General features: G+C 35.7%; 2 protein-coding genes and 1 long non-coding RNA gene across 3 annotated transcripts in view; all 3 read left to right on the forward strand.

The window, feature by feature from the left end:
• The first annotated feature begins 169 nt into the window (after positions 1-169).
• Positions 170-13,809, forward strand: LOC116427729 (uncharacterized). The gene is made up of 8 exons (XM_031978429.2): positions 170-710; positions 3,161-3,653; positions 3,789-3,885; positions 4,047-4,759; positions 4,950-5,129; positions 5,221-5,477; positions 5,556-6,292; positions 7,129-13,809. The coding sequence occupies exons 1-8, from the start codon at positions 664-666 to the stop codon at positions 7,191-7,193; spliced, it is 2,589 nt and encodes an 862-aa protein (XP_031834289.1). The 5' UTR covers positions 170-663; the 3' UTR covers positions 7,194-13,809.
• Positions 13,810-15,657: 1,848 nt separating this feature from the next.
• LOC143175115 (uncharacterized) lies at positions 15,658-17,131 on the forward strand. The gene is made up of 2 exons (XR_012999763.1): positions 15,658-15,803; positions 15,960-17,131. It is a non-coding gene; the product is annotated as an uncharacterized LOC143175115 (long non-coding RNA).
• Positions 17,132-17,429: 298 nt separating this feature from the next.
• The window catches only part of LOC116427725 (sodium/potassium-transporting ATPase subunit beta-2), a 28,302-nt gene continuing 27,326 nt past the window's right edge, over positions 17,430-18,405 (forward strand). Inside the window, exon 1 of the mRNA XM_031978426.2 lies at positions 17,430-17,828. Coding sequence (XP_031834286.1) covers positions 17,702-17,828 — 127 coding nt within the window. The 5' untranslated portion in view covers positions 17,430-17,701. The remainder of the gene's footprint in view (positions 17,829-18,405) is intronic.

The raw sequence follows: 18,405 nt of genomic DNA on the forward strand, positions 1-18,405 counted from the left end.
AATGACTACTCCTTACCAATCATCTTACTACATTTCTCAAGGATGTATTTCAAATATGATGTGTTCAATATTAAAGAGATTTTTCAATTGGCGATAGTTACCGCGACGGCCAATACAGTGCTGGGCACGTACAAGTGTCGCTCACATGAGATCATGCCTTGCGGTAGGATGGAGCAAATACCCGATGCCTTTTTTAACGCGAGCATGTGAACGGATCTCGAGACTCGAATTTTCGATTCAGAACATCTAGTGAGAATTAGCATACGCAGCAGGGATAATTGCGGAGGTTGAATTTTATTTTCGACGAGAAGATCGTGTTGCTCGTTTGCGCGAGATTTTTTATGGACGCGTGGTTCGTTTATTGGTGCTCGTCATCTTCATCCATCGGTCGGTCGCGCCTGTCTCTGCTTGCTGCCGCGAATGTGGATACTTCACGGTGCGCCGTGCTGCTGCTGCTGCTGCCGCCGCTGTGCGTTTGATGTGCTCATCACGGCTAATTGTCCTCGGATTCTGACGAGACTTGCACATTCGTGAACGGTTTGGAACTAGTTCGTTATTGTGCCAGGCCCCGCCGTGATTGTCACTTGATAGCAACACCCGAGGCGCCAAAGCTGTCCGCATCGGCGCTTTCTTCAGCCCAAGTGGTATCAATGTTGTCTGGCAATGGTGTGTAAGGAGAACGTGGTATCATGGTTTGGGAATCTGTCCAGGTAATGGAAATATCAGTAGCCACTTTCCTGGTTTATACCATATTCTCCTTTCTTTCTCATAAACATGTTAAAACTCTTTTCTTCTCGACGTGCTGTTACGTTTTTCACCGTGACCTCCTCATCCTTCTTACCAAATTTCGAGCTAACCAAAAAAAAACTTCCTATCGTGATCTTATCTTCACTCCTTTTGTCAGAAAATACGGTGGATGTAATGATAACTGCAGAATTACGAACACTTTCATTTTCATTGATATCTAGTTCACTTGAGTGTAGGAAATGTAATTTTTTTATATATTACACAGAAATACCATGTATGGTAGTAACTATGTTTTCCCATAACTTATTATATACTTACAGTAGAACAAGTTGATATTCACTTTCCAAAATAATCTAGAATAATGTACGTTATTCTTTATTTATATTAATATCTATAGGATTTAGAATTCTTATTGAACAGTTAAAGATTTATTAAATTAATATCATTGAAATTAAATGTATTTATATTTTATTATAGTTTTATACGAAGACAGTATTCTTATTTTTATGTACATTACATTTAAATAGTTTATTTTATAGCATTATTTAATAAGACTACCGAAGTTATAACAAAATTGTTCATAAAATTTGTTAAGAGATTATTCTTCACAAAAATTTCAATGTCACTTGCATTTTTTTTTAATGAACCTTTATATGTTATTTAAAGTATATAAAATGTATCTTCATCAATTAAATATTTAATATTTTTATGGATAACATTAAAAAGTATTAAATACAGTAAGAATTCTAAATTTATAGTACAAACATAACTGAAATAATTTTGTTAAATCATTTGCAAGGTGTTACAGTTGTTATTATCTGAAATCTGGAACAGATTGTTGTTTTTATATGTGTTTAAAAGATTATCTAACTGTATATAAGTGTTTATAAGAGCATGTAAGTTAGCAATAATAATAATATATAAAATCTCTTAAATGGATATTATGGAAAAATATGAAAATACAGGAAACAAATGTAAACTGTGAATATCTTTTACTTTCATTTAAATTTTTTCAATAACAATGATACACAATATTTATGGTCTTAATAATTTAATATGCATTTTGTAATATTTTATTTTAAGCAGGAATTCAAATTGATGCAAACTTAATAATAAATATAAACATTACTATATAGGTCAATTCAATTGTTTTTTGATCATAAGTGAAAAAATAGTAACTAAACTTCATTGATAACATCAACATTCAAGATAATGAAATTATATTGCATCTGATCGATTGAATTACATCATTATAAAATGATAAGTATATCTTTGGATGAATATATCCTGAAATGTATATTAAAATGATATCAAACGTATATAATACATATGAAAATGTTTTAAACACAACTTCATTCATATAAATTTATAGTTTTCAATATTTTAAAATATAACTATAGTGGTGAAATTTTCGTAGGCAATAATCATTTAATAAACTTAATTTTGTTACATTTTCTTTTTTAAATTGACAACTATGTTGTCGACTAAGAAATAATTATTTCTGCGAATTTAAATTAAACATATTTTATGTGTATTATATATAATGTAATATAATATATTGTATATGATTTGATAAGCGAATTTTAAATTATGGTTTTATATTTAATATTGAATAATAATAATAATAATAATAATATTAATAATAACAGATGGTAAGAAAAGTAAGAATACATTTACTATGTTTAATACTTAATAAGTTTAGAATTTATATATATATGATAGAATATTAATTTTCATTATGTTTTATTAACCCTTTGAGATATTGTCACCCTTCGACTACATCAATGAATATGAAATTTTTTGCATTTTGAAATAAGTTGTCTGTCAAATTTCTTCTTTTATTTTTAAATTTGTGCCAAACTGAGAAATGTTTGTGGTGTACAACAACAGTGATTTTACTTTAAGCTTTATTTATGAATGTCAGTTACTATATTGTTTCAGCGATGCCAAAACCACAAATGTGGCATATTTATGAGTATGGCATAAAGGAAAATCATTTAGTGAGTGAAAGTATGATGAAAAAATAATTCTCATTACAAGTGATCTGTTGTTTTTATAATTGATTACAACTATGATAGTTTAGTTTTTTAATATATTCATTGAATTGTTTTTTTCTTTTATCGATATTGCAACAATCTCATTTCCTTGTATAACAAATAACTAAATAAGGAAGGGATAACCAAAAATTATTTTATAATTTCACATTAAATATAATATAAAAGTAAAATTATCTCATTGCAGTTTATATGCAACTATGAATTATTTCAATCGGTTAAATCATACATTCAAGGAAAACAATGTGTTTTTACTTTATAGTAATTTTATGCATTAATGTTTGTTTTCATACAAAGTTTTTATATTAGCTACAAAATACTTTTGTAATATGTTCTATATTTGTGTTTTGTCTGTGTAGTTATAAACGTATCGATGTCATGTGCACGTTATTAAACATGTGCCTGCCATTTGAAGTTCGATACCTTGGCACTTGTGTCGAGGATATTGGCAAGCGGGATTACAATGACCTCCGCGATACGGAACATCATGCGAATAGTGCCTCCGATCTTGCTGAGCTGACAACGTTAGGAGTAGCAGATAAACGCACAAGACGGAAACTTGCTCTCTACATGGCATTATTACATTCTTGTAATTATGCATGTGCTGTGATCTTATACAAGAACCTGTCAAATTTTGACTATCAAGAGATCTCTAACCTACTAAACGGGACCACCTTCACACCGGATGACCAACCGCTGGAGGAACTGCTCTTACTGTATACAATGGCTTTAAATCATCCAGCATTTACATATGAGCAGAAAAGTATCTTTGGCAACATTTATATAAAACTTCAAGAGGAGGAATCTCGTTTGAATCTTTCTAAATCAAATTCATCATACAAACAGGCACAAGTATATATAAATTTTTATATAAATATATTTCTTATACACACGATAATTCTTAAATTAAAAATTTATGTAAGTTGTACCTATGTTAACAAATATTAATTTTTCGTTTACTTTGTTAACGTATCTCTTTTATAACAGGGGTGTTCACCATGTATGAGTACAAATGAAAGATTAATGGACAATGAAGTGCAAGGTAGTTGCTTGATGGCACCTCCTCCAATGCAAACTTATCATGGTAATTTATACCATAGTATATGTTCATAATGTATAAATTACTAACAATATAACAATAATAACTTACTATACATTAAAAAAGGCAGCAGTGACCTCTATATACACATATTATGCGCATGTATTATTAATATTTACTAATATATCTTGTTTTATTATTTGTAGGAGATATTGCAATGAGAAATAATACCATGGTAACTGGAGTCCCCCCTGGTCTATCCATGCCTCCACCTGGATTGTGTTTACCAACACCAGAACAAATGCCAATTAGATCGGGTGGTGGAGCACAATATCTTCATCTTGGCTTTTCATCGATAAATCATATGCCACCATGGACAGGTCAGGTTATGATGGGGAATCAAGTGATGTATCATACTGGCGACATGTTGGCTTATCCACCTTCCCCCTTAGTCAGCCGTCAATCGTCGCCATCCCAGTCTCGATCTCCTAGTCGCAGTAATTCCCCAATGGGTCGCAGGAATAATACAATGCCACGGACCTCTTCGCAAGTGACTCAGTCTACTTCAAACACCTTAACGTCAACGAGTGCCTCTAACAGTCAGACAAGCATCTCCAGTTCAAATGCCAATTCCCTCCCGCCACTTCCTGCACTTGGTACTAGCAGGAGTCATCCTAGTCAACCTCCATTGCTGCCATCACGTTCTGTTCCCTTGCCAATTAGTAGTTCTACCACTTTCTCAAGGCATAATACCATAGAAAATGCCTCTTCTACCTTAATACCGGCAGCACCACAATCTAAACAGCCACCACCACCACCACGATTGAGGTCTTCAACTTCTGGTGACACATTACGAGAAACACTAGGAAAAGAAATGCCAAACTCCAAAGGCAACTTGCAGAATTATTCTCTTGACGAGGTGAGCTTGAAGATTGCTCAAGAATATTTCAAAATGCTGTTTATTTTAAATTATTTTTATTTTTAGATTAAATTTGACTTAAAAAAATTGTATTCATTATTTTTCGTATAAATTAAAAACTCGAGTAAAATATAATATTGTGTAATGTATTATAAAAGTAATTATGTTATTTACGAAATGTTGAGTACAGATTCGAAGGATGAGCGATGAAGATTTGAGGGAAATAGGATTAACAACAAATGCAGTGGGACAATTACGAAGTATAGTGAAGAGTCAAACTACTAATGGTTTAAATCAAATTGCTAGTGACAAAAAATTGGACAGTACTAGCAATGCGACACATGCAGCAGTAGATTCAATAGAAAATGAGGTAATTTTAAAAAGTGTTTTATATCAATGCACATGTACTTTAATTCCATTCAGATATTATACGGATAACGTTTGAGCTAATAATTTTTCAGGTTATGCCAGAGATGATGAATGATAATGGAAATCAAAGTAGTAAGTCTATACCGTTACAGGAACAGCATCCAGCGATGCATCATCATCATAATCATGCAGCTACTCCTAACTTACGGCGATATCCTACTATGCCACCGTTAGAACCCGCGCAAATACAAATGTATCCTGCACCACCACCGATGTATGCTGCACAAAACGCACCGTGTTACGCCTGTCTTACATTACCTGTTGCTGGAGTACAGAATCGATACTCAAGGTAAGAAAAAGACAAAGAGAACAATACATATTAACAATGGTATAACGAGTCAAGCTAATATAAATTTCAAATATTTAGGTGCAATGCGCAACATGTGTATTGTTTGACGCAGTTACAAGCCTTAAACTTAGATCCTGAGAGCAGTAGGCATTGTTCGCAGAGTAGTAGTTCTGACAGTACTGGTAGTAGGTCTCCGCCAGAAACTCCTCCAGCAGCACCGTGGGTGAGCGGAAGCGAGAGCAATGCACCATCAGTTACAGATCACCTTAGCTCTGCACCAGTACATTCTACCAGTGCAGTATCACATCCAGCACCTCAACAACCTATACAATCGGGCCCGGAAAGGCAACGTACTAGAAGAAATCAGGCACATGTGATGCGTCACAAAAATCAAATGGTGAACGGCGGTGGACCACCGAACTTATCACAATGCGTTTCCTTTCCCGCACCACCATCACATTCGCAGGTCACGTATCTGCCGCACGGTCATTTCTCCACTTTGAGACCGAGTAGTGGTATTTACTCTAATTTCTCACATGGACCGTATGCAAGGCCAGCTTATCCGACCACGTATCAACCAAACGGTGAAATGATGTACCAGTATCCTGGACATCCACCTTCAGGGGGAACGCCCCCACCGCCACCAAATGCTGCCGCAACACCTGTACAGGCACCGTATATACCACCTACTCCAGTTGTTACATACGCACCAGCTGCCGTCCCACCAACGAAAATCTCGTGTTATAACTGTGGCAGTAGTAATCACCTCGCAGTTGATTGTAAAGATCAAACAATGGAGGACATTACCAAAAAAGGTTAGTTTTAGATATTTTATTTTTACATTTCCTGTTGACATTTGTTTTCTTATATTTTTTACTTAAAGAATATTATTTATATTGATTTCATTATATCTAAGATTATTGTCCACAGAATACCTATTTGCTATAAGCAATTTTCATTTAATGTTCGAAACGATTTTTTTTAATCGCATTTACTGTATACGAAAGATAACTTGTTTACACGTTTCTATTCAATTATATACAGGACTTTTGACAATGATTTTTTAATAATTCCGCTGTTAGTATATTCGGTGCAGATGCATGAAAAGTTTTAATCTGTTTTACAGAAATTTTTATTTTTCAAAAACTAGATGATCACATAAAATTTGTTTAAATGAGTTCATATGCTTTTATTCTTATAGTACTATGAGAAATATGAAGACAAGAGACCACATTTTGTTCATGTAATATTAATAACTTAATCAAGTACCACTCTGAACGTGTGTATTAAGAAATTCTAGAAATATTTAATGAAAGAATAGTAATGTGTACAATATGAACACGATCAAGTCTGTAACCATTGTTTATATGAGGTAATGGAAATTCTGATAGACATTGAATTTGTCTTCACTATTATTAAAATGTTAAAAAAAAGAAATTGCAAACGAAAACATATTTTCGATCGTATAATATTATATTATAGGGTTTAAAAACTTATCTGGTGTTACTTTGAACGCGTTTGGTATCAAATCCTTACATAATCACGATCGTGTTATATATTGAAAGGATTGTATGACAGTAAATCAGTGGAACTGTTTTTTCCACATTTCTTTTCTTTATTCATATACAACAAAGCATACTTTCAATTTCAGCTCAGTACCGTCTAGACTACAGCATAATGAAACAACCTGGAGAGTGCCCGAGTTCCGATAAGTGATCCCCTGCTACAGACCACTCAGCAATTTACCACCATCGTCAATACCATAATTACTGTTACTATCACTATCATTATCATTCCCATTGCCACTATTACCATGACCCCGCCACAGTAATACAACCCAAGGGCTGTTCAAAAGATGACTACTATCGCTCCTTGTGCAAGTTTTCGGTGATTTTTGTAGACATCCCTTACATTCAGGACGACGATTTTTTAACAGAGGACATTTCGCGATTCACGGTACCAGGTATACTTTTTACAAGTTCTTATTTATGATAGAAATTATTCTTAACTATGATTGTAAAAAGATGTGTAGTCGTCGTGTACAAAGGGGAAAGATAACTAAAGGAAGCATAACGCAGCATCCGATGTTATTATCTATGTTTTTAGAATACACTTTGAAAGATTTGTGTTAGGTATTGACTCGCGTCTTTCCAACAATACCTATTGGGCTACTTACCCCCTCTCCCACCCCCACCCATCTCTCTCCCTGTTTCTCTAGTACATAGCCATAAACGAAACGCAAAGAAAAAAAACTACGCATTGTGCTCTGATTAGGTGAAACTATCACGTTTGACTATATTTATCATTGATACTTTTACTTCTACTAGTATGTCTACTATCACTATTACTACTATTACTCTTAAACTATTACTATTACTTCTATTATCGCTACTGCGCCACGACGTTTTTATGTGTATATATTTTCTCAATTCTTATGTACGCAATGTTTGAACGAATGTAACTAAAAAAAAAAGAATAGCGAGGATGAGATAAATGAAAAAAAGGGTTAGAAAGTATGAATGATTAGTTGAAAGTAAGGGAGGGAGTGAAAGAGAGAAAGAAAGAGAGAGAAAGAGAGAGAGAGAAAGATGTAAATAGATTGAGAGAAAGAAAGAAAGGATGAGAGAACAACAAACCATAAGTGTTCGATCATTTAGCTGCCGTTGCGCTCCTGTGTGTATAAAACTACAAATATACGCCGCTCACCACTCATTTATTAACTTACGGATAGTTAGCTAAGTAACAAGTAACTCATTCTATTTATACAAAATAGTCATGCAATCACGTGCAACTTAAGCAATTTTATACGACTTTTATTGATCGCCCATCTTTTTTAAATGTAAGCTAATGTGTTAAATGCGTTTAGAACCTTGTTAGTAATTAATGGAGAATAAGAGGAAAAAACGGAAAAAAGGAAGGGAAGGAAAATAACAATTCGAATATGTGCTAGTGGTTAGGTGTAAGTGGAGTGGCAATCTACGTTGTACTCGCCGCGTCAACAAATTGCTGCTGCATTTAAGCCGACTTGAAATGACAAGAATGTGACATCTTTAGTGTGTGCTAATCAAACTGTATATTAGAGTGAATAATTTGGCAAAATTTTCGACTAGCCCCGATATCTACGATGGTTTATGCTGTTTAATCATAAGGTTCTCGTAATATGCACCTGATCTATGTCACGTAGATCTTAGATACCTAATTAGTATGGAATGAAAAGCTATACAAAATGATTGAGAATGAATATGTGTGACTTCGAGTACGTATGCATTTAAAGAAACTTCCCTTCAATAGTTTCCTGCTACAAAAAAAGTTTCCGAAGTGTTTCTTTCGGTTGGTAATGGAATCGTTTTCATTTCGGCAGCTAGTTAATAGCCACAAAACAGAATTTTCGGATAAGATAATACGATTTGAGTCAATGATCGGGGCCGAAAGTTTGATTTCAAGCAGTCAATGAAAGTCGGATGCTCATGATGTTTCTATTATATTCGATTGATTTTTTAAAATATTTCTTCTGGAAAAGTGTGCTATGACAACGTTAGTTGTTATAACGTGGAAAGTTTTTTCTAGACAAAAAGAGGCAGAAAATTCATTAATTAATTTACCTATAAAATTTTCATATGTATGTTACACAAACTCTGTTTATTTTTTCTAAGAATCTTGATAACACATTTACTGGAAGCTGGTTCGGTCTTTAGGTGATCTTTAGGGAAAGTGCCATTTTTTTCTTCTTTTTTTTCGTGTAAATATCTAGCATCTTTATGTCGGTCTATTAAACGCAAAGGTTGACATTTATTTTGTTACCATTAGTAAATAAAGGTTTCTTTAAATCTATCTAAGAAAAGTTTCGAAAAGTTTGGCTGTGACCGATGAGAAATTATTGAAGCTCTAAATAATAACATCTATTCAACTTTGAACATAACAAAAAAAAAGTAAAGTTTCTTCATATCTTTTAAGTGCTCAGTCCTCAAATGTAGCGTCCATGGGAAACGACAGAGTAACTCTTAAGCAGAATTTAAACGAAAAAGTCTCGTTTCTATTGTGTCATAGATGTAAATGTGTTGCTTGACAAGAGCAAAAGAATAACGCCAAGCTTTCATAAATTTCCTCATTTCTTTCTATTTCGACTTACAACACAAAAACTGTCCAGTATAGAAGCCTGTCTTAATTCAAGGGAAAAAGAGAACAAAGAAATTATCGATTCGCGAACAAAGTCTAAATTTGTGGGACAAACTTTAAAAAAATGTAATTGAATGGAATTCATGTTTCCAGATAAATTTAATTCTCGATATGAAAAAATGTTAATCTGTAAATCGTTATCGCATATATCGGCAATTTTGCAGGCAATTAAATGAAATGGTAATACAGCAAATTTTCGAGCAGTAACAAATTATTGTTGACCAAGCGATTATACCTTGATGTTATAGTCATGGGTAGTCGTGTTATCGAAAGCAATAGTAATTCTTAAAAAGGCGCCACTTTATTGCTGTTTGCTAACTGTTGACGTTGCAATAGTTAAGAAGCGCTTTTCGCTATATAGTATCATTGGCAATAAGATGAGCGCGACTTTTCTTGTCTTAACTGTTAAGCAATATTTCTTAGAGTAACATCAGCATAGATCCTTTCAGAGGAGTATGATTGTATAGTATTAATGTTGTAAGTAACATTAAAGGAAGTTCTGCACTTTCGTTGCTGACCAGCGATTGTATATAAAAGGGATATCGCCGCTTTAGTGATGTCATGCCTAATGACACGATACGTAGTGCGAATATTAATTTGACTGAAACAATTCTGTTGGAAGGAAGTTTAACGAATTACTGTTATCATTGTATCAATTACAGTCAGTTCACAACATTTGATTGATTTTAGTACGCTTATCCAAGCAAATTCGATATTCTCACTTTATGTTCTACATCCGAAAATTATTCTCTTTCCAAATTTTGCGTTCACATGACACTTCTTTTTTAAGTATAGTCAATTGCACGTTCTAATTGCCATTGAAAGAAATATTGAGAAATATAAGTTGTCCTCGCACATGGGCTAAACCACATTTTTAAATTGTCATAAGCTAAACTGAAATTTCATTAGGTAAAATTAAATGGTGTCATATGTTATCTCTGCGTGTTTAAACGGAATTATATATTTGTACATTTACGAATTTGCAAACAATATTAACCACTTAATCTACGATCTATGTCATAACTGCACCACCCAGAATTACTTTGTTATTAATAATTTACTAGAAACAGAGGGGAACTTCACATTTTTTTATATTCACTTTTACTTTAAAGTGTAATAGTTGATAACAGAAATATAAAATTTGATTTGGACTCAGATGAATCTCAATTCTCTTGAGTCCAAATAAAATTTTATATTTCTGTTGTCAACTATTTTACTTAGAAAGTTGTAATAGAAAGATTTCAAATTGAAATTAAATAAATAAATCTCAGTTCTCTTACTTAATTTCAATTTGAGTCTTTCTCGCGAGTTTGAAACGATATTGTATGGCAAGGGGTTAAGATAACTGTAGCGAGGGTTGATTTGTTTCAAAGATATTCCAATTTCAACAGTTTACATGTACTTCAACGTTTCTCCTATATCTAGATAAAACGTACCAATACAATATTGAAGCTTAAATATATTTATAACTACTTCATTTTTTACGCAAGTACCTTAATAACTTCTCATAAAGGTAAAAGGAAGATGCATAAATTGGCATGAAAAAATTTGCACGAAAAATATATAATTCCGTTTAAATGAGTAGAGATGAAATCTTTGGACCGCCTCCACATTAGGAGCAGATACATTAATCAGGCGATGCATTACTTAAGACTGTTTAATTTCTGCCTAATGAAATTTTTGTCTGGTCTCTGAGGTTTTGAAAATGCGATTTCGCTGATTTGCGCGTGACATCTTGCGTAAAATTCTTTTATACTACAACAGAAATTATAAAACTATCTCTCAGTTATTTTCATCGGCTGATGCATCGCGAAAGTGCTGCGCGAAATTAAAACTCCTTTGTTGAACGACAACTATGCGCAATTAAAAGCTAGCAAAAGATGATTCTAAACGAGGCCGATAAGGGACTCGTGCTAGATGCAGTCGATACGTTGCATTGTTGTAAGGTTCGGGGATAAAAGTTCAAATTCTCTTGATCAAATCAGTATTATACCTAAACGAATCAAAAAGTCAAAGAACCATATCACTTGAACGGGAAACGTAGGAAAGAACCGTGAGAGATTAATAGTAGTAATAATTGTAATGAAATGATAATACTGATATTAATTATAGTAATAATAGTAATGGTAATATTTTATATTCGTTGCAAAATAGAGATGTAAAATTTCTGGAAAGATTGGATCATCGAATAAGTTGTTTCTCATTTTCTCGGTGAAGATCTCGACGATCAATTCAAAAACAGGAACGAAAAAAAAATGAAAAAAAAAGAAAAGATGAATTCGGATGCTATCCGTAGACGCATCTTAACGTGCAAACTTTAAGTTCGGTTTTCATTTGTTATCTCACGATTGGATTTCAGTTTCAGCAACGCGATCGTTTTATGCCGCTAATTTCTATTAACACCAGCTATCCATCACTCGTCAAACGTTTTTATTCTCGCTGTCGATCAGTACCGATGATAAATCCCGACCGTTCATTTTTCTTCTCCCCGTGACACTGTTGAGAAACGAAATTCACGTAAACATAATAATAAATTCTAAAGTACAAGTAATTAACTGTCGTTTAATTATAAAGATTGAAATACTTTAAGAGCTCAATTATTTTTGGTATACATTCGTGAACGATACGACCTACCACTTATATTGTATCGGCTAGGGTGTTCGTAACGGGACTTGACATTGCGTTCGAACGCGATAACTTTCTCGATAGTTTACATCTCTAGCGTTTGAGAAGGGCGATGTGGCGGTTCTCGCGCGAGAAAAAGAACGAGAAGACAAAAGTGTAACGAACGAAATTACGAAGACGAAGAGAGAGAGAGAGAGGGTGACGCCAGAGAAATATGTAGTAGTTTCTTAACGGAGGGCTAGAGCCACGGTGTATCTGTTTTTCCTTTTGTTTTCCGAACGTTTTGTGGACATACAGGGGTGTAATTGAGCAGCGTGCTAGGATTGTACAGAACACCAGTATAAAACCAGCGGATAGAAAACGAGAGAAAGAAAACGATATATGTTCTAAACGAAAACACGCATATGAAACGAGACACCGATCTGCGGAACGTAAAACGAATACACGTACACATACACACGCGCATACACATACGTACACAGAGAGAGATTATACGTACGCCGTACGCAGCCACTTAATCGAAATACCGTCGGCATAGTGACTTAAAGAAAATAATGAAAAAAAAAAGAAAAGCGCTTTACAATTACGATGTACATCCGCTGCGTTTCGCGAGCACAGCTCGTGACCATTTCCGTTCATAAACGTTTTGCACGAGCCGACCGACAGATTCGGACCGCTTGCCCCGACGAAAAAAAAAACAAACCGCGCCTCTCGAAGACAATACGTGCTTTGGACGAGAGAAAGAGAGACACTGTATACAAAAAGAAAAAAAAATGGCAAAAAAAGAATTCTGACGGACAGGGGAAGGGGGGTGGGGGATGAAATAGACACGATGGAACGCAGGTCGCGATGTACCGCATCGGGGGTGCAAGTTGTGATGTTGCGTGCGGAGGGGGGGTCTGGGGGGACAACATAGTTTCTAGATGGAAATTGTCGATAAAGCGAGTTTAAGCGTGGGAGAGAGTGCTGCGAAGGAGTTTAAATGTATGAGCGTGAGAGTACGATTAATTTTCGAGTAACGAAACGGATAAAAAAATACAAAAAAAAAGAAGGAGAAGAATAATAAGAAACGAACACAATACGAATTTTTTAGGATGCATTTTGTGCGAGATGAAATTTCGTTTAGTTCTTGTAGACGGTCGTTTGGGCGAGAGAGGATCTACTTCGTCTCTTTCGTTGACGACGATGAAGCAAAAGATTGAAGAAAAAGGGGGAAAAAAACGATAAAGGAAACAGTGTGTGATCATGGTACGAAACCAAGAAAAAAAACATGAAATTATGATGGATATAGGGAGACAAAAAAATATGCGAAAACGAAAAAAAAAAATACTGTACGAAAGTTTGTGCCACTCTATGTCATGTACATAAGAAACCGGTATGCAAGGGAGAATGACTGCGTGCGTGTGAGCATGGTACGCGTTGTATGTATGAGACAGTGTGGTAGGGGTAAAGAGAAAGATTTACATACAAATATGTGATGTGTATATACATACTATATATACATATATATATGTGTGTATGTATATATATTGTGTATATATATATGTATATATATAGATATTTATTATGTATATATATATGCATATATATGCATACGGATGTGTATATATATATATATATATTTATATATATATATATATATTTATATATATATATACATATATATACATACATATGGAAATATTGAGATATATTTGTAAATTCTGTTATCTGAATGCATTATAAATATTTTAACCTCCTGTAATGAAATATTTAATAAAAAACGTTACCAACCAAGTTGTTCGCAATTTTCGAAGGTATGTTTGCGGCGTATACACGTTGTTAAAAAAGTGTATTTGTCTTATATCTGATAGCAACAATTGATATTATTTCTGTTATTATTATTAGCGGAGAAAAATTTGTTAATTCTTGCAAAGTAACAATTCATTCGCGAGGAAAATTAACTAAATTTTGCTTCAGAAATTTATTAAATTTTAGAATTATATGTCTTATGATTCGCATTATACGTGATTAAATGTGCAAGTTTAGATACGGTTTGATATTGTTAAAGTGTATTGAAATATAATCCATTTCTTTAAACGAAGGCCGGTTCTAGTAACTGGGGCACGTTACAGCCCTGCTTAAACTAAAATTAGAAAAAAGAAAAAGGAAAAATCATATAGAACTCTATCATATAATTATTGTTTTAATAGATGTGTTATATTTTTATACCGGAAAATTAAAGTATACTGCACTTATAATTTATCAAAATTTTCGTCATAATTTCTGCACGCGAGGAACGAAATATTTTGTAAAATGTTGACTTTTCAGTGATATTATCTTGCTTCATTTATACGTAGGATTATTCGCTATGCAAAATTTAACCCTGTGGACTTCATCCTGTGTTATTAAGGGACGTATTCCGTATTCCGTATATAGTTATTGCAGCCAGGAGAAGGCATAATATTTAAATATTCAAATTAACATTTAGATAGTCAATCTTATTAGGACAATTTTCCATCCTCGATCTTGTATTAAAATTTCTATAAATAATACATTAAGATAAATTACTTCGAGAATTCTTGGATAAGTCGATAAGAATAAATATAATTTATTAAATTTTTAAAAGGAGAAAGGAAATGGGATGTTTCATAAAGAGAAATGAAGGTTTTGTGATAGAATTTTATTCGGACTACGCATTCTGTACTTTCGAAGATTAAATTAATTTTTTATATTAAACTTAAAACAGTTCGTTCTACAATACGACTTTTTTATGTAGACTTATGTTCATAAACTATAGTATACGATGCAAGTAATTGATTGTCTTTGACTGGTTCCTTACGAAATTGTCTCGCTTGCCTTGTGTTTATGTAATTGTTGGTGGGTTATTGAACCATTAACTTTATGATTTTTTCAAAATTTCGTTTCCTAGTGACATCCTTCATCCAACTATAGAATATTAATGTAAACTGTACTCGATGCCGTAATTATTAAATTTCATTAGTAAGTACCATTGAATCGAGTATTGTGAGTACAATCGATCCATAAGACTTTCGTTATGTAAGAGTGGGCATGTATGGTGCAAAGTAAGCAATACAGCTAACGTCTTATGGTTCTATGTGGAATACACTCTTACCGCTATGCTAAGAATAAACTCTTATAATTAGAAACAACATGAACTATCATTATCCTTATTTTCTTTTACTAAATTGCTCCGTACATGTAAAATTTGTCTAAAATTGTGCCAGCGATTTTAATTAAATTTCCTTTACGGAAAGCCGATTCGATTGTTAATGAAATATACGTTCTAATTTATTAATTTATATATAATTTACGTTGTATATTTTGATAATAGGAGACGGCTTGCAATAAATACAATTTGTTTCAGCCATAATGGCACTTAATGGATATACATAATGCCTTATCGACATTTGTACGGATGTGGTATGGCATTCAAGGAAATTCGTCAAGTTATATTTATACGAGGTCCTGCATACAATATAGCGTTCAGAATGATACTAATACGATGGCTGGTCAAATGCACAGGTAATAAAATTTATTGTATTTTTCGTATCCTCTTCCATGTATATTTCGACATGTCAAAAAAATAATATGAAATAACTCTTTTATCCTTTTGCAACCAGTTGACAACGTCACGTGAACGATGTTATTTTATCGTGCTTATTTAACCGTTAATTTCAGATTTTATAGGGTTGTATTCTCGGAACGCGATAGGAAATGGAACATTAATCGCTACGATTAAAGCGGAACAAACGACTGAAGCATATGCTATTAAATCCCGAATGCGTTGGAGTACAATTTTGTCAACTAAAAGTATGAGTTTTATAAATGCTTCTATCTTACAGAAATAAGAAATTGTTACCTTTAAAAATCGATGCGAGGTTATTACCGAACAGAAATTCATTTTGTGAAGAGTATTTACTTCTTATTCTTATTACCTTGCATCATTTCTTTCGAGAAAAGACATGTCTCGAATATCATTTCCAAAGAAGAATTCGAAGTATTTCAATACAAGTCAATTTAGCTTCTCGTTGTATCTTTGAATATCGACGCAAACTCTCAACGAAGGCTTATTAAATTTAATAAATCCAAATATCACTCGGTCCACGTCAATCAAAGAAAATACTATCGTCCTTTCAAGAACGGTCAACATCTATAACGAACATGCAATTACTTCCCGGACCGAGAAATCGTTAATAAATTAACTTTCATGAACTGAGAGGCGAAATCCTAGGGTATGGGCTTACGGACGTACTTGACAGCCCGAGCCGATTGCAAGTGTCAAGCAGAAATTCGCCAAGTCCGAGCTGAAATCGGAGCAAAGGGGTACGTAAGGAGCGTGAAACGTCAACTGTCCAAGCGCGTATCGCGAGGCGATAACGTCGAGCGATCGCCCTACAACAGGAAGAAGGAAGTCGCATGAAAAGCTCTCCCGCCGTTTAGTCATTCTCTCTCGAGATTCCGTGGCTGTCGGACGCGTTTCAAAATCCTCGACCTATCTTTTTCTCATCTTTGCCCCATTCATCCCTTTCCCCTCTCGGTGGCTCCAGTTCGCTAGCCGACTCCCGTCTCTCGCCCCTTCCGTCCGAGAGGACACCGGGAGAGTTCACCGAGTGACTCTCGTATCTCTCGGAGCGTGGCCGAAGGGTCGGCGAAAAGGGAAGTAGGCGGGTGCGCTCGGAGAGGATCGTTTTCTCCTGCATCTGTCGTGTGCGGTTCGAATAGGATCCGTTGCTGCGAGGAGGCGCCGCGCCGTGCCGAGCCGCGCCGAGTCGCGTCGCGTCGCGTCGCGTCGCGCCGTTTCACGCAGCGGGGTCGATCGAATCCGCGAGAGAAACGAGAAGAGAGATAATAAAGAAGAGTGCGCCGCGGGTTCGTTCGAGGGAGAAGGAACGAGCGAGAGCCGGTCGCCGTTGCCGGTAGTGCCACCTGGTCGAGATAAAGGAGGACGAGCTAGCTAGGGGTGAGTGGGGTGGTTGGCGGAGGGGTGGGATATCGACGCGGCTGCGCGATACGTTGACGCGGTAGGGTAGAAAAGGGTAGCGATTCCGGAGCCGGGAGAGGGGAGCAATTGCCGACTGGAGGGACAGAGAGAAGGAGTGGAAGAGAACGAGAGAAGGAGGGGCGGCCTGAAAAGCTCGGGGCCAGGCTGGCTTCGATCGCTCAATATTCATCCCTTGGCCGGACGAGTGCGCCCGAGAACAGCGGCTCCAGACGAGGGCACGAATCAACCCTTCCTTCCTTCTTTTGCGTCCTCGGCCGCGCCACTGTTCCTTCAGGAGACGAGCAAGACCAACGGCAGGAGCCGGAGGAACCTGAGAAAGGGAACCGCACGTCGACGATCCGTGGTGTTGGACGCGAGAGAGCTTGCGGACGCTGCTCTCTCTTCGCTCATCGTAGTTTGAGTTCGAACGGGATCGGAAATGGAGGACAAGAAAGTCGAGCAGTACTACAGTCCGCCGCCGAAGCTCGGCAAATGGGAAGGTTTTAAGATCTTTTTATGGAATCCTGAGACAGGACAGTTCCTCGGGCGCACGGGTGCTAGCTGGGGTAAGTTTCGACGATTTTCCTTTCACGGATAGAGTAGTGGACTCGACTCGATGAATTTGGATTACGTTGCTTGGCTTTAGTTCTTCCTGTTTCGCTTTCGTTCACCGCGGCTTTTTCTCGATCTTTGCCAGTCACGCCTTTAGGGATTCGCGAAGGCTAAATTGGACCGTTTCGCGGACGTTTTGATCGGGTGTAGCAGCGTTCGATTCATAGACTTCCATGAAGCCCATCGTTCGTAGTACGGCTCACGATTCGGAGGGAACTCCCGTGAAGGGTATCGCTAACGGATGGAAAAGAGATGCAGAGATTCGTTTTATTAACATCTGATCGCAATTCCGTGTCGTTTCAGACGTAGAGTGTCGCAATGTACGCGCGCACTGCAGCTCGCCAGCGATGCCATATACATATAAAGATCTTCCGTGCTGCATTCTAATACGCGAAGGCGTGCTGGCTCCAGTTAAATCGATTTCTCATTTCTAACGTCGATACTAGGGCATGGAGTGGAGGCTGTTTTTAGAGCCGCATTTCTTTCTGCGCTTTTGAATGCTAAATGTCTCGAGGTTGCGTGAAATCCCTA

The sequence above is a fragment of the Nomia melanderi genome, chromosome 11 (genome assembly GCF_051020985.1).
Source record: "Nomia melanderi isolate GNS246 chromosome 11, iyNomMela1, whole genome shotgun sequence".
Lineage (NCBI taxonomy): Eukaryota > Metazoa > Arthropoda > Insecta > Hymenoptera > Halictidae > Nomia > Nomia melanderi.

Bases quoted from the DNA above. Each gene is read 5' to 3' on its own strand.
- LOC116427729 (XM_031978429.2), top strand. From the start codon at position 664: ATGGTGTGTAAGGAGAACGTGGTATCATGGTTTGGGAATCTGTCCAG. The intron at 711-3,160 runs GTAATGGAAATA...TTGTCTGTGTAG, and splicing joins TGGTTTGGGAATCTGTCCAG to TTATAAACGTATCGATGTCA. The intron at 4,760-4,949 runs GTGAGCTTGAAG...TGTTGAGTACAG, and splicing joins AGAATTATTCTCTTGACGAG to ATTCGAAGGATGAGCGATGA.